Source organism: Cyanistes caeruleus, chromosome 3 (genome assembly GCF_971803275.1).
Source record: "Cyanistes caeruleus chromosome 3, bCyaCae1.hap1.1, whole genome shotgun sequence".
Classification (NCBI taxonomy): domain Eukaryota; kingdom Metazoa; phylum Chordata; class Aves; order Passeriformes; family Paridae; genus Cyanistes; species Cyanistes caeruleus.
This window is the reverse complement of record NC_141703.1, coordinates 41,741,213-41,766,404: the sequence shown is the minus strand read 5'-3', so window position 1 is coordinate 41,766,404 and position 25,192 is coordinate 41,741,213. Positions and strand designations below refer to the sequence as shown.

The 25,192-nt window shown below is 37.5% G+C and overlaps 1 protein-coding gene across 2 annotated transcripts in view; it reads left to right on the top strand.

Annotated features, from left to right (window-relative positions):
* Positions 1 to 25,192, top strand: part of GPC6 (glypican 6) — a 709,793-nt gene that overhangs the window by 202,054 nt on the left and 482,547 nt on the right. For both annotated transcript variants that reach the window (XM_086880897.1, XM_086880898.1), the window contains exon 2: positions 16,975 to 17,133. In XM_086880897.1, coding sequence (XP_086737023.1) covers positions 16,975 to 17,133 — 159 coding nt within the window. The remainder of the gene's footprint in view (positions 1 to 16,974; positions 17,134 to 25,192) is intronic.

Sequence of the window (25,192 nt, the reverse complement as noted above, 5' to 3'; positions counted from 1 at the left end):
CTACTTAAGTATATTATTTTAAAATACTGTATGATGAACTGTAGTGTTTTTACCCACAGCTTTTATGAAGATCTAGCACTTCGACTGTAATTTAACAGCTCAGTTGCTTGGGGGGTGTGTGGAGATGCTTTTTTTTTTTTTTTTCAAGTGTCTGTCTAAAATTGAGCTTTGATTCATATTTTTAAAAGTTTCAGCTTGCTACTCTTAGGTAACTTAAAATTTTAAAACACTAACTGTCTTTGAACTTAGCCGATGTCGCAGATTTCAGTGAGACTGAATAGTCAGTTTTGAAGATTGAAGGCATATGTATGTAGGACAGTATGAATAAGGAAGACTGTATATGAAGATTTTAGTCATACATTTGAAGTTGCATGCATTTGGTTTTGCTATTGTGGTACACTGATAAATAGCAATACAGATTTAAGTGCAGCTGAAGGCACAAGCATCAGTCAGTAAAGTCAAAATATCTGAATGAAATGGTTTAAATGAATTCTAGAAATCTGGGATGCTACATATTACATCTAGAAAAATATCACCACATTTTTTACTTCTCATTGTTTCAAAGGAAAAGGCTAAATTTTGTATGAAGAGTTATCTGCTAGCTCTTCTTCAATGATTTCACTTCTCTTTTTCACACTCCATATGTCTGGTTTGTCACCCGTATGCAGCTATACAAGCTTGCTGTTATCCTCTTTTGGCTGGCTTTTGGCATGAAAAAAAAATGCTAATTGACATAACCTCTTCGAAGTTGCTGTCGAAGCAAGGGTTCTGTGGAAAAATACCGATGTATTGCGTTCACAGCAAAGCTGTGCAACACTGGGCAAAATCTTGCAAGCATAACTACCAGCGACAGCGTGTTTGTGGGTGTGGGTGTTGCAGAGTGAACCTGAAGGAAGGACAACTATCACTTCCTGGAGACCTCCAAGTGTAAAAAGCTTCTTTAAGATCCAAACCCTTCATCCTGATCGTGCTTTCTTAGGAGCCATGTCTCAACTGGGAAGATGTAGAAGACCAGGAGATACTTTCTGCTTGTGTGCCTGGTTTAATCAGAAAATGCTAACTGAAGGGGCTAATCTGCAGCCCCGAAGCATGTGGCATAGTCAAGCTCAAATTCACATTAGTCTACCTCTTCTGGAGCAAAAGCTGCCTACTCTATCCCACACTTCATATTCCTTAACCTTCATTCTTCTGAGGTCCCATAACAGGGTAACGCTGTGGCATTACTGGTGCATGTGTTCAGGTGACATTATTTCACTTCAAAGTATCTGAAATAATGCGAGGTTTTGTTCTGTCTAAATAATTAGTGTGATTTGCTTTTATATTCTATTTTAGTTGAGAGCTTATGAAAATTAAAATAGCAATGATATGGTTCTTTCTGGGCAAATGTTACATTATTTATACCCTCATTATTAATACACTTTGATTGTCTCACTTTTCATTTCCCTTTCTTTCAGTCCCCATTTCCTTTTCATATTTCAAAAGCACTAGACCTTTGTTTGACAATTTAATTACACTACCCAAAATCAAACTGAGACAATCTAAGGGTTGCAGTCCAGTCCTGGGTCACAGATGAGCCTCATAGTTATGCAAACTTACGCATTAAGTAAGTGTGTAAGTAAAGAAAATATGACAAGTTTGACTGATTTTTTTTTTTTTTTTTTTTTTGAGGATTGTGGGATCATTCCAACTTGCAAAAGGGGAATTTAGGTAGATCAGAACTGAAGATTATATTAGCTTGACCCTGTGAAACAAATGGGTGAACTTTGTTCAGTTCTGAGCAGCAGAAATAAAGTACAAAAATGATCATGCCGTGCTACAGGAATATTTAATAAAGTAAGATGTAGTCACTCAGGGACATCACAATACCATTGTGTTTCTTTGATCAGTCCCACCTTTACTGGTGTGGATGTCGTTCCTTGTAGTACTTCTACTTTTCATCTAATTAATCTGTTCTGATGATAGAGCCCCTTGTAAAGGATATTCTGCAATATTCAGAGACCCGATTTGCTCGTAAAATAACTGTCACAATTTCAGTTTGATCATTTTGTATTTTGAGTGTGTCTTGTCAAACAAGTCTTAGATGCTGTCTCAGCTCTGAATGATGTATCAAATTAGCATTAAATCACTGCTTGCTGCTTCTCTTTGCAGTCTGTACTCACAGATCTGCAGCTTGACATGAAGTATGCAGCATCTACCTTTAAAAATTCAGGGATCTCAGTTGTTATCTTCACTCTAGAATTCATTCCTCAAGGAGACAGATTAAAGATTGGAACCTCTTTTTGTATTACTTATTTCATTTTCATAGATTTACTATATTGCAAATCAACTTAGAATTATTGTGGGATCATACAAAATTCTGTCATTAGCATATGTTCCTAAGTATTCATAATTATATGGATACCATTTTTTAAATATTTTTAATAGAATTTTATTTTAGTAGTCATAGTAATAAGAGCTTCAGATTGCTTTAGGAATTTCAGCAGGAAGCTGATCACACAGGATTTCTAGTTTCTTGTTCTGGAAGCTCTTAAGTATCACTTGAAGAAGACAGTGAAGGTGCTTAATTTACTGTTTTCTTAGATATCAATACATTAAGGTTGTCTCAACTGAATTTATCATCTGATTATGAGTAAATAGTCACACATTTATAGGTTGTAATAGGGAAAGGTTGCTTCAAGGACTATAGTCATTTGAGACATGAATCATACTTCTTAACTGTATACCAAATAAAACTATAAGCCAGCATATTTGATTCAATTTAGATCCTGTTTGTTCAAATCATGAGTGTGGAGCTCATGATCATATCCAAATCATCCTGTATTTTTGGAGCTGTGTAAAAGGAAAATCAATAATTCAATTATCAATAAATGATGAGTAATAATACAATTATAAATTTAAACCCCAAATATCAATAAAAAATACATTTTCCAGTAGCTTTTCCTAATGAAATTAATTGCTGGCAGTTTTTTTGGATGAGGGACTTCAGGTGTGTAAGTCATCACATGAGACTTTAGTGGTACTTTCAGATGCAAAAGTTATTGCAGAATTTATCACTGTCCATCATCATCATCATCATTTAAGAGTTTATGTTGGATGCTGTGGGTAGCTTTCATTTTTTAGGAAGTAATGTTATCCTGTGGTAGCTACTTTATGGGTTGTCAGATACTAGTGAATTATTAAATGGCAGCAAGGAGTAGCCTAGATAGCTGGTTTGTGACTGGCTTTTATTTAGTTTCTGTATAGTTTTAGAACTTGGTTTGAGACTATGCAGCATTAATTTTGTATGATAACTCCATTAAGATAGAATTTAACTTTTGTGTTGGGTTTGCATGGTCAGGTTTTGGTAGCAGGGGTGCTCCAGGGGTGGTTTCTGTGAGAAGCTGCCCAAAGATTCCCCCATGTCCAGCAGAGCCAATGCCAGCTGGCTCCAGGACAGACACTGCTGGCCAAGGCTGAGTCAGTCGGGAATTGTGGTAGCACCTCTGTGATAACATCTTAAAGAAGGAGGGGAAAAAAAGTTTTTGTGCAGTTGTAATGGGTGCCAGAGAATAGCAGAATGAGAACATGTGATGGGAACAGCTCTGCAGACACTCAGGTCGGTGCAGAAGGAGGGCAGGAGGTGCTCCAGGTGCCAGAGCTGAGATTCCCCTGCAGCCCGTGGTGCAGCCCATGGTGAGGCAGCTGTGCCCCTGCAGCCCATGGAGGTCCATGGGGATGCAAATATCTGCCTGCAGCCCCTGGAGGAGACCCACATGGAATGCCCAAAAGATGCCCATGGCTGCCCAAAAGAAGGTGTGAACCTGTGGGAGGCCTGTGCTGGAGCAGGATCCTGGCAGGGATCTCTGGACCCATCTTCTTGCACTGCTGGGGGGAGGAGGGAGAACTGAGAAGGAGGGAGAGGTTAGGGGAAGGTGTTTTAAAGATATATTTTACTCCTCATTAGCCTGCTCTGATTTTGTTAGCGATAAATTCAGTTAGTACCCCCAGGCTGAGTCTGTTTTGCCCATACTGGCAATCAGTGAGTCCTGTCCTTATCTCAACCCATAAACCCTCCCTTGTCCCCTTGCAGAGAGGAGTGATAGAGCAGCTTTGGTGAGTGTCTGGCATCCAGCCAGGGTCAACCCACCACAGCTCCAGATACTTTGTAACCATATTGTGAGGAAGGCTAAATCTATTTAAATGTGCTATATAGATTTTAAAAAGCATTCTGTTCTGTGAAAGGGGATTTAGAGTGTTCCTAATGTGATGTTAAAAGAATGCTAGTAGTAATCTGATTCTCCCTTTAGGACATTAATCTTTTAACAGTAGTATCAGCTAAGATTGGCATTGATAATTTAATCACTCAAGTAGTTGAATTTGCATTTGGCAGAAAATGGTTGGAAACATCTGCAACAAGTGTTCAAAACTGCTCTTGCAGTTCAGCAACGGCTGTCACTGAATGGACGTAGAAAACAGCCATAAACTTTAAAAGAATATTCATTAAACGCAGTACTCATGAGGTAATTAGTGAACTGCACCACATTAATTAAGCTGCTTAGAAATTGCCTTGAAATGGGAACTTTTTTTCTTAGAAAACAGTAGACAAGAAAAAACTTTTACAAAAGCTTTGGTATTTTCTGTTTAACCAAGATGTAAATAACTTCCTTTTCCATTTTGCGCATAGCCTTTAGTGAAGTTAATAGCACCTGCATTATATTGTTCCTCATTATAAACCTATAAATCTCCTTCAGAAACATAAAATGCTGTGAAATCTGTCAACTGGTAGTATATTGTATTTATTAGGATCATGAATCCCTAATTTGTAATTTAGAAAAGTGCCAGCTCAGTGAAGAGGTTATTTACTGGCAGGTGTGTATATTTTGTATATGACTTTTTCATAAACCATTCTGACTTGTTTGCTGATGACTTCTTTTGCAGAGCAGGATTTGTTGCCTTATCTCATAAGTCCCCTGTAAGCAGGCTGATGTTGATACTTTTTGTCAGAGAAGCAGCCAAATCACTCCAGTTTTTCAGAGAATGGCTTTCAACAGTTTCACAAGAAGAAAAAAATCTTTTTGTCACTCAGTGCTTTTAATTGCATGTACAGTGTTGTGAAAATGTTTATAGCTTGTCCTTACTATTGCTTATGTCCTTACTATTACTACTTACTTATAACCTTCCAGTTTGATTGTGTAAATCACCACCTCAGAGCAAAGTTCCATCTCCTGGGTCTCCTTATTGCCCATGAATCAAACCAGGAGAGACTTCTCAGGATGACATTCAAGAATTGTGACACAGTTGTGCAGTAACTTAAAACACATTTAGAAATGACAGTGAGTGGAGATCTTCTTTTAGATGCTTTGCACATCCTACCACAATTTTTTTTTTCTTTTTTTTTTTTTTTTTAATACTTGGTAATTGCAGACATTACCTTTACTTGCAGACATTTACTCTGCAAAGGCCAGGAAAGACATTTTGATGTTTTTCCATGTTTGGTTTACTAGATGTATTCCTTAACTGAAACTTGTCAGTCATCTTTTACAATTCTATTTGTGATATACAAGGAAAATAAAGTATATATTACTTTTGATAAACAGTAAAGACAGTAATAAGCAAAAGGATAATGTGAGTTTTATTAGGACATTTTCTATTTTAAATAAATGTAAGGACAATAAAAGTTAATACTGTTGATGAAAATGTCAACTTTATGGACTTTAGAAATTACTAGTAACTAATATTTAAAGAACTAGATATTGCCTAGAACTACTTTCTTCTTTTAATTGTTTTATGGACAAGGTGAAAAAAACCAAAATATTCTGGGCCCAAGATTTTAGGCATATATTAGTCCAACAGAGCGCCAGAAGTGCTGTAATATATTTACTACTGCTGCTGTTGAGCCCAGTGTTGAAATATAGTTCATAATTTATAAAAAAAATCCCAGAATAATGCTCTTTCATAAATATATATGATTCATATTGGAATTATGTGCATGTTGGCCTAGCTTTTATTTTACAGATTTATTCTTGCTTTTTCCAGAGATTTCTATAGATAATCACAGTCACTCCCTATTATTGGTGTAAATGAGCACCATTTTTGCTCAGATGGCACAATCACAGAGACCCTTGGCAGGGCCACAGGGCTCTCTCAAAAGAGGAGAAGAAGGGAGGAAGGGCATAAAGGAAGGCAAACTCAAACTGTTCAACCCAGGGCACCCAGGGAAGGCAATGGGCCCTTTCACAGGGAATAAGAAATCCATACATTTAGACCTCCAGAGATAATAATAAAATGTGGAAACATCAATAATATTGTGGAAACATCTGCAATGCTGGCTTGCAGGGGTTTATGAATTTTATAGCTGTTTTTTAACAGTTTTTGGGATAAAGTGGGCAGTCATTTGTGGTTCATACAGACATCCTCAGAGGCTGACTTATATTTTTGCCTGTCATTACTGTGATACCTTAATTTGGCTCCATCCATGCAGCAGAGGCCAGGGAATACTTTATTCTGAGTAGCTTCTGAGAGAAGGAACTAAGACAGGAATGTACTCAAAGTGATCTGAATTTAGTCAGATGCCTTAAAGTCTTATTTGTACTAAAGGCATAAAGCACAAAGGACTTTGACATAGTCTTTGCCAACCTTTTTCTGGCTCAGTCTGCTGTAGATCTACAAAGAGTTTTCTCCAAGAGACAAGTACTCACTTTGGATACTGTCTGGATGCTATCTGTCTGTGTTATGTCAGCCAAAGCACTCAGAGTAAATAGTATCAAAGAGTGCCTAGTATTCTTTATTGGAAATAGCCCATTTAATCAAAACGAAGAATTATTAAGCTTCTTCAAGGAAAATACAATGCCTACAATTCCCTGAAAATTATGTTCTTTCAATAAATAATTTTTTTTAAAAAGTTTGGTTGTTTTGCCAGTTCTTTTCTTTTGATTTTTAAAGTGTGGCTTGTAAAATGACCACAAATTAAAGGGAGGCTGGTCACTGCTGTAAGCTGCCAGTCAAAAGCTGTGATTGTACTGAATAAATGGACCCCAAAAAAAAGGTATATTAAGAAAGTAAAAATAATTCTCTAAAGGAGTGATAGAAAAAGTTTAGCTTACTACTTTATTATTTTATATTTAAATGCTTTGATTAAATCTATAAAAGTGCACCAAAGCCTTATAATTTACACAGTAAAAAATTTCCATTCAAAAATATGATTACGTAAGAGAAGACTTCAGACACAGACAGGGATTTCCTTTCAAGCTGATCTTTAATCATAAAGGTCAAACCTTTAACATTAAAACACTTGAAGAGCCAGAAGCATTCAGTTATTGATTTTGAAGACCCTGGCCCTTAGCAAGTATCACAGTCCATAGAGGGAGTTGATAGAAGTACAATAATAAAAAAAAACTGAAAGGAAATTGTTCAGACACTTTTTGTGTCTAAATACAGGAGAACAAAACAAAACCAAAACAAAAAGTCCCACATGAACAAAAACCAAAATACCCACTCTGTAGGGCTAACAATACATTAGATCTCAAGCACTCTTGGCGATAGTGGAAAATGGAAGTTGCTGTGGCTAAGCTGCTCTCCTCTAAAAAGCTTTATTTTTCCTTTTCACAGTGATTACTCTGGCTGGATATTATGGAAGCATAGTTTCAGTTAATTAGAGTGAGCTAAAAGTTTTTTCGGAGCAAACTGTGTTCTGCTGGAAAATATTGATTAAAAAACCACTATGATATAGTAAACAGGTTTTTCTATTACACTGCAGGACTGCTTACATTCCCAAGCTTGCAGCATCAGCAGTGCAAGATGCACCTGCCCTGTATCCTACTTCAAGCTGGGAAACCACTTAAAGTCAAAGATGATGTCCTGCCTGCTCTGCCAGGACCTCTGGAGTACCCTTTTCTAATTTATTGCTAGAATTATAGAATCATTATGTTGGAAAAAACCATGAAGAGAGACCAACTGATAACTCAGCACTGCCAAGGCCACCAAAAAGCCATGTGCCTAAGAGCCACATCTGCACATCTTTTAAATATCTCCAGGGATGGTGATTCCAGCATTTCCCAGGTTAGCCTGTTACAGGACTTGACAACACTTTCCCTGAAGAAATTTTTCCTAATATACAGTCTAAACCTACCCTGGCAACTCTTAAGACCATTTCCTCTTGTCCTGTCACGTGTTATCTAGGAGAAGACACCAACCTCCACCTTGTTATACCCTCCTTTCAGGCAGTTGTAGAGACTCTACCCTGAGCCTCCTTTTCTCCAGGCTAAACACCTCCAGCTCCTTCAGCTGCTCCTCACAGGACTTGTGCTCCAGACCTTTCTTCAGTTCTGCTGCCCTTCTCTGGACATGCTGCAGCATCTTAAAGTCTTTCTCACAGTGAGGGGCCCAGGTGTGGGACTCAAGGACTTCATTGCCACCCTCCAGTTCATCCTGTTTTACCTGTAGGGTTTTACACCTTTCCATGTCAGTAGTTTTGTTCCTGAATCTCCCACAGTTCTGTCTGTGCTTTGCTCCCAATACTTTATTTGGCTTTAGTGTGTATTTTCTCACATTGTAACAGCAATTGGATCTGCAGAACCAAGCCAGGGACAAATAAACTTGCACAAAATTCAGCTCACAGACCACAGAACTCCTGCATAGGGGTAACAGGACATTATTTTTTGCAGCATTTGTTGTCTTTTGCATTGAGTGATTTCTCAGGCATTTTCCTGATCATTATACTTGTTGATGTATTCTTAGCATACTTCTCTGGGGGAAAATAAAAAAAATAAAGTTTCCCCCCACCTTTATAAAAGCAGATATACAAAATTGGAGAAAGTGCTTTGATTCTTGCCTTACAACTTGTGTCACAGTAAGGTTAATACTTAGGAGCTGTTAAAGGCATTTTGCTTTTCACAGTGGTTGGTTCTGAACAGAAATTAAAGGACAAATGCCAGCATTTCTGGCCCTGAAATTTCATAGGTAGACCTGGAGTCAGTATGATAACAGACTCTCAGATCTTTACAAATCCTAGCCTCCCTTTTGGTACTCTCTTTTTCCTGAAAGAACTAAGAAAGAGATTAGACTGAAAAATACTTCAATAAAGAGCTTTTGGCAGAGGCACCAAAGTCTTACCACTGGTGTATCCATTACAGCCTGTGACTTATGACCAACTCAACATTTATCATGTTTGTCTTCCTGAGCTGTTTCTGTGAGTGGTATTGCAGAAAAGCATGTCATTATTAATCAGAAGACAAAAATGAAGATTAATCTGTTTAATGGTAGCACAAAAAGGTTTCATTGGGCTGACAGAAGCCATGTGAATATGAGGAGAGCACTTTGATTAAGGACTCTTAAACAGTTGTTGTTAAGCTTAGTATTTTAGAATGACATGACAATACAGTGATTAGCAAGGGATTTGCACAGCTCTAAAATACACTTGGTAGTTCAATCAAATGGCATGACTGTATCTCATTCAGCTTTAACTTTTGATGTATATTAGTAGTGGTACTAATCTTAGTACCTGTCTTAGGGACTGGTTTGGACAGTAGAGCATACCCAGTTAGTCCCAGGAGGTCAGGTCCAGCATGCACTCCTACTACAACAGTATTTTGGTGGGTATATGACCTAAGTGCTGTAAATCTGCCTCTGATACACCACGTGCTACAATCACATCTTTGGATTTCAGTTCTACATGAAGAATGTTGATTAAAATCTTTATAAGTACATGAATGTGTACAATCTCATCCTGCTATCTTAATCATAAAATTGTTCCGTGGGTGGATTAAATTTAAAGCCTTCCTTGCATTGTGTTTTATGGTCATGGTAAAGCAATGTGCTGCTTGTATTCTACTTCTCACTATAATGCTATATAAGATGTTTCTGCTATTATAGTAGGGGACATAATGAACAGCAAAAATCAATCAAGGGGGAGGGGGAGTTGGCTGCTGTTCCCAGGTGGGAGCATGCTTTGAAATCAGAAAATTGCAGCCATGTAGCCAGTGAGATGATGAAACTATCGGTGCTGAATCACAACCTTGCCGTTTGCTTTCCATAAGGCTCTGAGCACCAAGTCAGTAATACATTCTTCAAGAGGTAACTAAAGATTCTGCTCACAAACTGTGCTATCAAAAAACAATTTGTCTGACTGTGTATGCTTGGAAAATAAAATGATCCTGAGTGTTGGAGTAGTGGTACTGCTTCTAGTAGTTTAGTTAGGAATACTCAAGGGACTTCAGTTCTTTCTTTAGCATCTGTATAGTCTTAGTCTGAACAAGTTCCCCTTGGCCTCAGCCTCGGTAACTTATTACTGAAATCTTCCCAAGGACAACAGGGTCAGGGCTTCTTGTAAATGAATGTTCCCTGTGGGACCTGTAATGAAGAGACTGTTAACTAATTATCAGTCCGTTTGGAAGGCATTAATTTTTTAATTGACCTCAAAGAATTCAAGGAACAAAAGGAATCTGAGCAAAGATGATTTGAGTCCGAGGCAAACAAATGAGTCTGTCTCTTTCTTGGGGTAGTTGCACGGGTTTATTGGAGTCCACCAGACATAAAAGGTTTTCAAGTTCAATATTTCTTTGATTAAAATTAGGAGAGCTGTGTCTGATGGCACGATCCGTGTGCTACAGACAGGTTTCCCTCCCTTCCTCCAGCTGTCATTTTCTGTGCAAATATTGCTCCTGTCATCACTTGTCAGGCCAATATTACGGTGGAATTAATTCAAAACATAATCTGTTTCCTTTTAGTTTGAGTAGGAAAGTTCAATCTCTGACTTGAATGTCAGGTGCAGTTTTACAGAGGCTGCTTGCAGGGCTGTTATACCCCACAGAGAAGATAATTACAAAGTCAGAAGGAGCCTTAGGACTTTTTGGTTAGAGAACAGGGTTTTGTCCAACAAAATGATATTTTAATTTTTGCTATTTGAATATTGCCTGAAATGCTAAATCTCATGTTTTTAATTTATTTTTAACTGCTAAGTAATTTAATGCAGACAACATGATACTGCTGCTTTTTTTGGGTTTTTTTTTTAAATTGATGATTGTTAGTCAAATTCTTCTACAGCATTGTTTTCTCTTAACAGATGTGTGAGAGAATGGTGTAAATGTATTGGAGAAGTATAGCTTTCTCTAATAGAATACATAATGTGATCATTAAGAGTTTCCTATGCTTCTGATTTCACCAGAGAACTTAAATTGAAAACTTAAAAAGTAGTTATTCAGAAACATCATCACCCACACTGAAAATGATCCAAATCTCAAAACAGGGGGAAAGGGTTAAAGTTGAATGAGGTTTTTCTTTTAACTCTATTCATAATTTTAAAATAATCTTTTAAAATAGTAAAAAATACAGAAAGTTGGGTGGAAAATGTTAGCTTAGAAACAGCAGTTAAGTGGTTTATAATTTTATAATTTTATAATTCTGAGAGACAGGAAGTTCTGAAGTACCTAATCACAGAACCACAGAAGAGCACACTGAAAGGAATGCTGGCAGATCATCTGCTCACAGGTACTGAGGGAAAGGGAGCCCAGATGGGGTTAACTAACACCCTGTCCAATCAAATCTTGAAAACCTTCAGCAGTGGGGCATCCACCATGTACCTGGGGAGCTTGTCCCAGTGACTGTTATAACTTAAAGAAATTTCTTTCTTATGCCAAGATGAAATTTCTTCTGGTACAATTTGTATCTTTTCCCCTTGTCTTCTCCATGTGCGTCCTTGTGAAGAGAGAGGCCCCATCTTCTAACTACCTTCTGTTTAAATACTGTAATACCTTGATTGGGTCCCTCCTGAGCCTTCTCTTTCTCCAGGGGAATAAAACCTGACTCTTTCAGTCTTTCCTTACACATCAGGTTCTCCAGTCTTTTGATCATCTTCATGATCTTCCTTTGGACGCTCTCCTGTCTGTATCTTTCTTGACTTGTGGGGACCAGAATGGGGCGGGGTGCTCCAGGTGCAGCCTGACAAACACTGAGTAAGTGGGATGATCATGTTTCCACCTCTGTTAGTAATGCCCCTGGAGATGAAACCCAGTATCAGATTTACATCTGCTGCTGCAGGGTATTGTTTACTTGTGTTGGCTGGGTGTCCACTAGGATCCCCCATCCTTTTCAGCAAGGCATCTCCCCAGGCACACAGGTGTCAACGTGTACTGGGATCTGGCTCTTCTGTTCCAGGTGCAGGACTAGATACTTGTCCTTGTTAAAGTTCATACTGTTAATAAATTCCACTGCTTTCTCCACAAGTGGCTGAATATGAGCAGGTCTGAAGCAAGTATTTCAAGTTTCAAAGGGCACAGCTAATGACAAAGCCAAATCACGTCGATGTAACCTGCAAGATAAAGAATGTAGAGCTATCTTTTCTTCTTACAGGCTCTGTTGGTGCATACAAAGTGATCAAGTTTGAAAGCACACCTTTAATTTACCCATTTTATTTAATAATTCTTATTCATTGTTGGATTTATGAAGCAGGGTGGTGACTCTGTTTCTGTTCTCCCCAGTCATACAGCTATCCCTACCATTCTGTGAACAGACCACTATCAGGGTTTTAAATTTATGATTAGGATAGGAACTATAAAATTTTGAATGCCTGAGAAAGAATTGCTTCCAAAATTGCTAAACTTGCAACATGACCCATAAAAAATTCTGCCTGATGTTAAATATGTTATGTGATAATACTTCCATCTCTAATAATGTAACCAAGGTGCTCAGGAAATCTGATGGTTAAATTTTGAAGGGTAATGTTGTATTCCGTAGGGTTTACTGATCCTTCAGACTGTATCTTCTGAAAGTAGTTACCACGCTCAGATCAGTTCTGGCATTTTGATACGCAGTAAAAGCATTTATTCAGCTAGAGAGCTGTAAGTTGCGATTTTTTAAAGACTTCTGAGTTTTGTAGCACGTTTTAAGGACACCAAACAGCAATATATCTGAATATAAAACAAGTGCTTTATAAATTGCTTTATCACACTTCAAAGAAGCATTGCTAGCAGGATTGCCAAATTCAACTGCAAAAGTTGCCAATTTGGATCATGTGAAGGCAGGTGTGAGATTACAGCTGTAATAAAACTGAAATTGAATACTGGTAGCTGAATTTGTAGTAGGCAATTGATTTGATTTATATAACATAAGCCACATGAGGAGAGATATGTAGGTCAGCATCTTCAGCTGGAAACAGTGGTTAGAGGAGTTGTGGTAGGTCGCTGGGAATATTGAGTTAATAGCTGCTCAGCCTGGCAGAATTCTGGTGCAGTGTAACTACGTTTGTGTCAAGCTTGTTTGGGGAGACACCATTTGCGAGAAGGAAAAACTAGTCAGTTATAACCAATGCCACTTGTGCCATGAAAATCGTTGCTAAAATTAGCATAAGAACCTAGACCATATGGAGTTTCCCAGGGCAAGAACTGGTACATTAGTCATGAGAACATTTTCAGCCTGCAAAATACTTGAGGTGTGTAAATACACAAATTAGTGATTAAATTCTTTCTGTGGTAATAGAACAATGTTTTACAAAATGCAAATGGTAAATGATCCAATTCAAAAAATCAGAGGAAGCACAATCAAATTAGTCTGCAGTGTTATTTCCAATCCAAACAGCCTCTTAGGTCACAGATTTCCACAAAAGAAAAAAAATCCAAAATAAAGCACACACCTCTTGATTAACAATATCCGGACTAACAACAACCACAACAAAAAAACAAACAAACAAAAAACCAAACCAAAAAACCACCAAAAACCTACAAAAAAAACCCCTCCAGCAACACACAATAAAAAAAGCTCATCAAACAAATCCCCTACTTTTATGCTGAGAAAAGTATGTTGTCTTGTTTTTTTTTTTACAAGGAGTGAACTAATGATCTGGCAATTCTGACATTAGTTGGAGGTTTGATAAGAACAAGCACAAAATGAGAATTATGCTTTCAAAAAGGATAAAAGAAGATTAAGCATACAGAAATTACTTTGTCAGAGAGTTTCCATATGCCATTCCCAGGAAAGCACATGAGCTTTTGTCCAAGTTATGCACTTCTGGAAACTGCAGCCAGTCATGGTCAGTATAAACACTGAGGGCTTATGAGCAAAAATTCCTAAAAGCTTTATTTTTCCACAATTAACTTGAACATCTTAGGCATACAAAGACTCCATTGTGTGGACCAATGGAAAATGCATGTTCTTTCGCTTTCTCTGCAGTCTGACCCGATCCTCCATGGCAGGAAAGAGAAGAGAATGAAACAGAATATGAAGAGTAGCACAATATTTCTGTTATTATTTCTTTCCACAGAAATGCAGGGAATATACGGACAGGGAGTAGAGAAGAACTAAAACTGTGTTTTGAAAAAAGTTCATTACTGTACAGCAAAAATTCTGTGAGGATGGTGGGTGACTAGTATAGATGATTTAGGAAGACATATTGGGAGAAAAAAGCAATGAGATAATGTAAAAGTTGTGCTTCTGATAAATGTGAATTTCTACAGTCTAGAGCCTCATGAATGAAGGAATAACCAGTGAATTAAAAGGAAGAAACTTGATGCAAATACATATATAAGAAAACAATGCAGTAGGAATCTGAATGAGCTTGTAGCAGCCAAAGTGAGAAATTATTTTTGTAGCAAAGCAAAACTAAGACTCTAAATAAGTCAGAGAAAGAAAGAATTACTATTCCTCCAAAAATGACTGTTCAATAGAATTTAATTTGTCATAATACTCGGCATAATATTTGGTGTCTTAAAAAATTTAGACTCATGGCTGTTACTTCCTAAGCACAGTGCCATGATGATAACCATTAGTCCAGCTTATAGCCTGACAATTCTGAAAAACAGAGCCAGACAAAAAAGAATGAGAACTTCAGGTGAAGAGAGGAAAGAAAAGTGAATTTTATAAAAGAATTTGGTTGCAATGTCACTAGGGGACATTATCATAATAAAAAGCATAAACTACCACTCTGGAACTGGGAAAGCAGGCATTTTCAGTAAGGAAAAAAAAACTGTATTTATTGAGGAAAGTGGGTTGTAAACATTATGGATGGGTTTTTTTTTTATTTAATCAAGTACACAGCACTGCTTCTAATGACACAATATTTCAGCTTTACTTGTCTTTCTGACATCTAATAAAAACTCACATTACTGTTACTGAAATAACCTTTATTGTTTCTTATTATGGTGCCTCCCTTACCTGTTGAATAGCTGCAGTTTAATGTGACAGAGATGTAAAGGGTAGGGCAAACATTAGTTTGCCACTATCTTTTATGTTTGACAGCAGCTGGCTCACCAGTCCCTGTATATGTTGTTTATGGCTTAGATGTGTGACTTTGAGGATGGAGAGGAATTAATTTCTTGTGGTGGGAGGGTGTAGCAGACATGGGAAGCAATCCTTACAATATTTTGATGGTCATGGGATGCAATTTTTTCCCAGGTTTATACAAAGTTTTATATCATGGTTCATTTGGACATGACTGGGACTTGTACTGCCAAACAGAAACTGATAGTAATAAAATGGTCCTTTCTGAAGATGTACAGCTGTGAGCTTTTAAAAAGTCTTGAGACTGCTAAAAGAAACCTCATGGCATTATAGTTCATATATTACGAACTCTTGCAGAAAAAACAAATTAAGATGGGGTGAGGAGTCAAGGTTGAGGAATGACTAAATTTCAAATTAAAAGACTTCATTCGAGAACTGAAACATAAATTGGAATAAGGTGAGGGCAAACTCAAGGCAGTGTTTATTCTAAGCATGTGCAAACCTCTTTTTGATGTTGTCTTCAAAATGATGCAGCAGCTAAATGTATTGTACCCCAGGGAAGCATAAAACTTAGGGCCTGCTTCTCCTCACTACATAATAAGAATGGTGAAAAGCAGCCTTAAAGTAGGTATAAATTGCATTTAAGTCTTCTTTATGGCTCAGCAGTGGTAGAAAGGAGCCTCGATATAAATGAGAATCAGGTCCCCAGTATTTATTTAACCCTTGGGCTTTGTATATCATTTTATTTGCACCTTTAAGAGATTTGCAGAGGGATTTTTAATCAGGATTCAGTGTACAGAAAGCTAAATGTTTTCATTGCCTTACAAGTAACTTTAATCATACAGGCAGATCATTCTCTTTATTTCTCAAGAGGAAATGGTAGAATTTTCTGCCTTTGTATAAACCAAGCTAAATGTTTCTGACACCCTTAGTACAGTGTCAATTGGAAATTCACATTTCATGTAATAACAGACCATTTTAATTTCATGAGCTGAAGAATTGGTTTCCACGTGCAAATTGTACTGAAGAAAGCAATATTGTCAGAAGAACTGGCAGAGTGCTTCAAGAGATAAATCTATTGAATTAAATAAGGGGCTTTCATTACCTTTTATGTTGCATTTCCATATAACATAAGCATTAATTAAACTCTTCGTTGCTTTCTCCTATTCAGCAGAGCACTTGCTCAGTCTCACAAGAAATGCTGCCCAGGAAAACCTGTGGCTCCCAAATATAGTCATTAAAAAACACTTAAGCAGAAGGGAGGGACGGGGAGAAGGGAAGAATGTTTTGGTGCACTTAGGCAAGTGGGACCTGCCTACAGAAATGCATAATTTCTGTTTATCAGGTTTTGACAACAAATGCATGATTCCTGTTTTGCAGTTTTTGACAGCTCCAGTGACTTGTAATAGGTCATCTCACTAGGTATTTCTCCAGGCAGTTTGAATACAAACAGAAAGCAAGCAGCTGTTTTTCAAATTTAAGTACACTTCAGTAAATGTGGAAGGCTTCTTCAGTGTGGGAGAACACTTTTGGTGTGAGGCAGTTTTACTTCTTGAAGTATCAAAACAACTCTGCAATGTGTGTCTCCTCTCCCCTGCCAGGAATACCCAGCTATAGCAAAGTTGTTGATACAAATTCAAGATGTTTCCTCTCAAGCTCTTTAAGTCAAGCCTTAAAGAGTTCCCTGGGTAGCCCACCCAAACTGAAGAGCCATCACGTATTTTTGGTTCTGGCACGTTTCTGTCTGTATTCAGATATTTCTAATTCCTTCTTTTCTTGTGATTCCAGGGGAACATTTGAGAATTTGCCCTCAGGAATACACATGCTGCACCTCAGAAATGGAGGACAAGTTAAGCCAACAGAGCAAACTGGAGTTTGAAAACTTAGTGGAGGAAACAAGTCACTTTGTACGCACGACTTTTGTATCCCGGCACAAGAAGTTTGACGGTAGGCTGGATATAATTTACTTGTTTTCAAGGTTATGAGATATAAAAGCCATAATATCCATAATATCCATAATAAATTCCAATGTTCTTTTCTTTACAATTAGATATCACATTTGCAGTTGTCAGTTTGGCTAAGATAAGGGTTAATATACAGCTGGTATGCTTATCAGCCTTGTGAGTATTGCCTTTAATTACAATGACATCAAGAATCAGACTGTTAAGTGCCTGCAGTCTTGGCTAATGTTGAAAAAAGATATTAGATATGCATAGAGAGGTTTATAATTTTTGTCTCCTAGTTTCAAATGCAAAATTTAGGTTTGTAATTATGTTCACTGTTGCAAGATGAACTGTGGATCTCCCATGATTTTTGTTATTGCAGAGAAGTATTTGTGTAGACTGCCTTTTTATAGCCTTAAGGCTGTTGTTTCTTTTCCTTCATGATTTTCTTGTAATGTACAGAGGCTCTAAGGGGGCTTCTGGCTTCCAAAACCTAAGGCCTCAAGTTGTGTATGAGAGAGATTATCATACAAACCACTTAAGCAGTATTGAACACATCACTTCTACCTAGAAAGAACAGAAAATAACGGTTTGAGGGGTTTATTTCCTTGTGATCAGCCTTTATGAGATCTTTCCAAGATCAAGGTTATGGTGTCACAATTTGCTAAGAGTTTGTCTTTGATAATGAACATTAAGCTATTTTTATGGTTGTGTCCATATTTTCACATGATGGTTTTATCTAAATAAGTATTTGTGTTGGAAGTGTCACCCTTTGCATTTCTGCATATGTGTAAGTTGAAAAGGGTCTGGAATTAAGAGGTGTACATCAGCATTGCAAAGAGGATTGCAGAGCTGCATGTAGGTGGAAAGCCTGCAAATAAGTGGGTAAAGCTGGGTAACCCCAGGTAATTGATCTTATGCACACATTTAGGAGAATGGTGGAAGTGTTCTCTCTGAATTTGGAAGCTTGCTTTAAAACTCTTTGGTCCCATTCAGAAAGAAGTGAATATGGCTCTAACTCCTTAGGGTAATTCTGTATTATTATCCAATTAAAGATTTTTTTTTTCTAATATTGATTCTCTCAGTGTGACACAGAAGAAAAAAATGAATTATAAAGAAAAGGAATGGAAAAATTGTAGCATGAGGACAAGCTGGAGGAAAGTCCCTAGCAGCAGATCAGATGCTAATGTAATTTAGAGAGTGTCCTTGGAAGGTGGGGATGACTGTACACTGCTCAGAATTGTGATGACTTCCCTCTTTAATGTGAAAGTGTAATTTTTTTATGTAGTGGCTTTAAAAAATGTACTTGTCTTCAAAGGATTTAAAAAAAAAGTCTAGAAGTTGTGCTGTATTACAAGATGAGTGTGCAAGTAGAGCAGATATTTCAAACCATCTATGGCATGCACAGGGCTTTTTTTTTCTAGATGGAAACCAGGGTGATCACTGGTGTTCAGTGGGAAATGCAGCACACTGAAAACTCCGGACTCATTGACCACAGGGCTCAGACAGCACTTTTCTAATTCTTTGTCAACTTTAGTCCTTTCTGTATTGCATTGGATTTAAGGACTTGACAGCTTTTCCAGTAATGTGAAGTTCTGTGTCTTAATACAGATGGTAAGTTATGGCTGAAAGTTCCTGATCGGGTGTAAATACTCCACTCTGGGATCTGCTCCACAGAAACTTGGAATAAAAGACTTAAAGACTAAAAATTTCTTCTTACTATGGATGTTTTAAAGGGAATTTGCAATGTGATGTCTTATCAGAGTGCATTTGAACTTCACGTATGCTTTCAGGATTTCAATGCTATTCTAGAGCTATTCAAAATTTGTTCACTTGTATGGAAAAACTGCTTCATTCCAGAAGGGAAGACATTAATGGAAAAATATATTCACCTAATAGACTTCCAGTGTAAAATCAGCTAGATTTCTTGCAGTTTAAAATACAATGATGCTTTTCAATATAAAGCAATATTAAGATTGACAGCTAAGGTCTGTGTTTTAACTGTTCAAGTATAATCTTTTTTTTGTTTGTTTGTTTGTTTTTTAATTTGGTACTGTGATTGGGAAAAGGAATTCTCATACATGATTCTGCCACCTAATGCTAGTACACCACAAATAGCAGAACAGATACAGCCAATTGTGATGATTTTATGGAAGTTTTGCACAGTACCTGTGTTTTTCAAGAGCAGCACATATAAGCAATAAAAGAATATATGAATAGCTAAGTAATATTGAGATAGATATCAGTGTTGTTCCCTTGAGAAGTTAATTGCAACTATAGTTTCTGCCAAGCTCTTCTTCGTTCAGACATTCATTTAATTTTGAGAACTCTTGAAAGAACATCAAAGGGATATCTTGTAGATTTTACAGGGTTTTATTAATGCTGTACTAGACATGTTAGAGTAAGAGAGTTTTGCAACATAAGACTTTTTAGAGGTATGTAAACTCTTCTGAATTTTGATCTGACCTTCATAAGCCTTGTCTTTCTTAATGTGTTTTCTGCCGCACAGCCATACACTTAAGCATAAATAGAAGGATGCTATGATTTCCATTTTGAGAGGCAGTTTGAGATCTGTTTTCCTTTTCAGGATTTTTTCCCAGATTCCTATTCATGATCTAATCTAAAAGGAAACTCAATCTGTTGTAACTTGAACATTGTCTCTTTAGCCTCTGATAAGACAAACATTCTTACACAGAATCATAGAATCCAATGTTTGAGCTCATCCAATGGCTGAGATGTGATGGGGGAAGTTTTGTCAGCCCTCCTGCTCCAAGCAGTCTCAACTACCACAGGTCACCCAGAATCATGTGCAGCTGCATTTTTAATATTTCATGGATAGAAACTGTACAGCATCTTTGAGCAACTTGTGCCAGTTTTGACCTTGTGACAAAACACTGTTTACTGACACAAATGCTTTTTTGTGAGGTGACTTTACACCTCACAATAAAGTGTTTTCTTGTGTTTACATGGCTTTTCTTGTTTTGTTTTGTTTTTCTTAGTTTGTACTCATTGCTGTCACTGGACTATATATCCCTCCACTAGATATTTGTGCACGTTGATGAGATGCCCTGTGACTTCTCTTCTCTGGGCTGAGAAGTCCCAGCTCTCTCTGCCTCTGCTTTCAGAATAGGTATTCCAGAACCCCCATCACCTTACTGCCCTTTGCTTGGATTGCACCACAGTGTCCATATCTCTCTCATACTGGGGAGTGCAAACCTGGACCTAACTCTCCATACATGGCCTTATCAATGCTGAGCTGAGATGAAGATTCCCTTCCCTCAGCCTGCTTGCAATGTTCCTGCATAATTTCTGTGTCAGTTTTGTATTTTGTTTCATCTGAAGTACGGTGCTTCCAAATCTCTGCAACAAATAAATTTCTGTAATATCTAAAAGCAATTAAAGCTAAAGACGAAATTTGTAACAGAGAACTTTAGAAATTACTAAGTGATTTGGAACCATCTATGATCAGAAAAATTACACCTTTCCCTTAACTGTCAATCAGTTCTTGCATCCTAAAGCCCTTTATAATCTTTTATTTCTTACTCATTTCTACTCCACAATTCTAAAGAGCTGTCACTGTATTAAGACTTTTGACTGATCCATTATTCTAGACTCATTTATTCCTCACTGTATATGAGGTTCAGAAGTGTCTCAGAACCAAAGATCTGACAATATAATTTTCCATTCAGTTTCTGTGTTCTAGACAAGTGCAATAGCATAAATCACGCCATAACATAATGCCTGCTGCCTGTTGTTTCTTGGCTGAGCCTTATGTGCAGATGTTTACATCAGTATTGCCACCATCTGCATATTTGTCATTGCATTGACATACTGGATGGTCATTTCAAGCAAAATCAGTATCTGGAATTTCACTGATAGGTGTGTGAGGATCCATAGAATCTTCTCCTTGCCAAATAAATGAAGCCTTGAAATTAGAAACGTTCTTATGAAACAAGTGCTCAATTGTCCTAGCAAAGAATGCAATACCTGTCTCAGGAATGGGGCACATATACCCTTCTGAACACTAGGAAAAGAAACAAAAAGCCTTTCCAGCAGATAGGAAACACACAGGAAGTGAAGAATCCCAGCAGATAGGAATTTTTATTACCTCAAGGCTTTGTGTAAGACTAAATGCAAAATAAGCAGACAAGTAATGATCAGCTGTTTCCTATTCCTAACAACAGACAAGTAATCATGCTCCACTTCTTGGACCTCCACTGTATACCTCAAAGCAGCTTAAAATATATTATGCTCCCAGTGTAGCTGTAATAGTATCATCTTATTATCACCAATTCCCTTGCATAGTGACATTGCTGAGCAGCTGTTTCACATACAAGCCAATTTCTTTTAAGTATTGCTCCATCAGCAACCAAAACCAGCCCAGCCGGAAGGTTTTGTCATGAATGTTAATGAGGAGACAAATAGCTGTTCAGTGACATTTTCTCACTAATCCTTTGAAAAAGTATAGGGAAAAATATATCAAAGAGTTTTAATTTGAGCTAAATAGATGTGAACCTGATAAAAGACACACTGTCTCCTCATCCTCATTAAAAATTACACTAGCAATCTTAGCAGCGGTGTTAAAAATGAAGGAATGTCTAAGAATAGCTACCATGAACTTGAATGGATATGGATAGCCTTCAGCAGAATGTGTGAGGCATGGTGCCTTTTAAGGAAAATAAGCTGGATAGCCTAAGGACCAATCTTCACTGCATTGATCTATCATACAGTGTCATCATTCCCTGTGCTCCTTTTTTTTGTAGTCTAGGAGAACAGTGATCCATACCCATTAGTGCCGCTCATATATATCTTACAGTCATTACCAGCAGTACTGGTGTAAATTACAGGGCAGCAAAGAAAGTTTCACAGATGATCTCCCATAATAATACCTACAAGAATAGCTAACATCCCAGACACCCTGTATTCCCTTTTCTTGCACACTTTATGAAAGAACTTGGAGAAAAATAGCAGGTTTGAATCTTTCCTTGATACTAGAGCTGACAAAAATACGTTTTGTGAAGTTGGTTTCCAACAAAGTAAGAACTTTTCAAAGAGCTGAACTATTATAGCCAGGTATAAGTGTCTCATTAAACTTAGGGGGAAAAAAAAAAAAAAAGTGTGAAAAGTGAAATAAGGGAGGTGCTTGAAGTTGGAATAGACTGAAGTTCAGCTGCATGGCCAGTGTAAGTCTCTGCCCTTTGGCCCCTCTTCCTCCTACTCTTGCTGCCCAGCCTGCCAGCCCACCTCAAGGTGTAGCTCATGCCTGTAGGCTCATTGACCTCTGGATTTCTACAGAGGGAGGGGAATACAGCAACACAGAAGGCCACTTGTACACTGGTGCTGTCCTGGTCATCAGGTAAAGGATAGAATTCCAGCGGGATATATTTTAATACTTTGCTTTCCATGCATCCAAAGTGAAAGGGCATGGTTTCCGCATGATTTTTGGCTTGGTTGTTTGGTTTCTGGAAACAGGAACTCATAAAGGACTGGCTTTCTCACAGACCTGTTTGGGAGGCAAGAGGCTTCTTCTGGGGTGTGGGAAGGTCAAATAAATATATACTTCTATTATTCTGCCATTTCTGAGGCAACATGTAGGCTACACCATACTGAAGATATTTTGGGGCTTCCTTCTGGGCAAGATGATGGTGGTTGGTTTGTTTGTTTGTTTGTTTGTATTTTGCTTCTTTTACAGTATTTCTGTGTTGCTTTGCAATGTTTCACGTCAAATGTAAAATGGCACTGCAGGACAGGTGGATTTTTAAAATCCACAACTACTTGGCTGTAACAGTTCTAGCAGGGCCACAGTTTACATATAATTCATCTAGTGGTTTAACACACTACATAACCTCTGTGTTTGCCAAAATACAGACCCTAGAGCAAATAGAAGGCTTTAAGAAGTGCAACATCTGTTGACTTGTAGCATGTAACGGCTTGGAAGCCTTCATTGGACATCTGGCACAAGTTTCTAAGCGTTAAAGAGATTCTTAATAAGAGATGCCATACCTTAAAATTGACAGGAAACACAAATTAGAAAATAAAATATTCTACACCTGATCAAAATCCTACTGGAGCTGATAATGGCCTAAGAGAAACCTCTACTGCCTGCAAACAGTTTTAGGCTCTAATCCTGAAGATTTGCCCTGAGAATACTGTTTATCAATTTCAAATAATATGTCAAAAGTTTTGATCTACGTTAAAGCAGTCTTTTTGTTTGTTTAATTAACCAAAAGAGGAGAGGAGGCCAGCCTAAAAAAACTTGTATAGGAATGATTTTCTAGTAATAAGTACAGTTTCCAGTCAGGGATGCTTATTCCTGTAATCTGGCAAAGTCCAGTACTGAAAGGCAACATCTGAAATTGGGTGTCTTCCTCACACTCCCTGCAGTTGGAAATGCACTTGGTGCATTTGAATGGGCTCTGCTCTTCCTCAGTTTAATTTGCTAAGTGCAGCTGGTTACAGGAACAGTAATCTAACCAGCTGCATCAAATTTATGAAGCTGCAAAGCAAAGAACAAGCTGTTACCCTGAGCTGGAGTAGGTGGGTATTACCCACTCTCAAATAGATGTCGTGAGAAAACATGTTGTCCAGGTGTAGCCAAATCCAAACAGGCTTTGAGAGGGCAGGGAAATACTGTTTTTCCCATGCAACAGAAAGCAGAATTTGCCATGCTGACAATTAAATATCCATGATAGAGAGTGTTCCTATAGATTCCCTCGGTAGTCAATGGGGAATGCAGGGTGCAAGTCACATTAGTGTAAGGATTACACCTCAAATAGGTCTGGAAAAATCTTTCCCTGGAGTACATATTTCTCTATATGGTTTGGAAAGGGTATTTAGCTATGACATAAATGCCTATACTTAGGACTTACTTATACATTTGTTCAGAAAAATTCCACCCCAAGGAACAGAATAAAAGAATGAAACATCTAAAACACTTCTGAGGCTCTCTTCTGTGCTGTTTTTTGCCTCTTTTGCAGAAGTATTTTCTTTTTTATTTTATTTTTATTTATTTTTTTATTTTTTTGTATTCTGTAGGGAAAAAGACATTGAAAATATGAGACAGGTAGGCACGATAGAGGTCAGTCATTATCTTATGCTAGTTGAAAAAAAACCACTATCCTGTTGAATTCAGATGGCAGTTAATCTTCAGTGAAGCTCTGAACAGTGTATGTTTTTAATATTTTATAATGAAAATTGTTCTCTAAGTGTCCAATCCTTTAAAATATCAACCCATAACTAAAATTACTGATTTTCAAATACTAAACCCCCTGCGATTAAAGATGCTTCAGATGCATGTGGACAGGAATAGAATTAATAGTGGACTCAGCTTCAAGTCCATAATACTGATGTCTTCTTGCAATTGTCCAAGGGAGAATCTCTTACCCCTACGTGATTCTTATTCTGATGATAGGTGCTTACCTGTCACACAGCAAGGACAAAAAACGTGCTGTGAGAATCAAACATAGCCACTGTACATCAAACCCAGGCAATAAAAAAAGGGTATTTATGCATGTTGTCAGCACTTTGGATAATAGGAACTGTAGCTTTATAATTTCTCGTGTGTTATTCTCAACCCTTATTAAATGCAGAAATACTATTTCTTAAATTAATCTCTTGACTGTAATAAACAGGCATTGTTATATTTTTGCTGACCTTCTTTCCCTAATTCTTTTGCCTGTGTGTCCAAACAACTGGGAAATTAAAAGGAAACTTAGTGTATCATGAAAAGGTTCCTGTAATACTGAAAAATTATTTAGTGACTCTCTGTTTCTCCACTTACCTATTAGATTTTTTAGAGTTTCTTTTAAATTAAAAGAATTTTCTTTTCTTTTTCTCCTTTCCTTTCCCTTTCTTTTTTCCTTTTTATTTTTTTCTTTTTTAATTTCCTTTTTTCCTTTTCTTTTCCTCTGCTCTAAGGTTTACCAGGAAAAGATGGAAGTGTTTTCTATTCTGGGAGAAGTATCTGTGAGGACTGTCACTTTTTCTGGGAGGAGTATTTCTGGGAAGACAGTCACTTTCTGGGAGGACAGTCACTTTCAGCAGTAAGAAGGGGACAGAAAGGA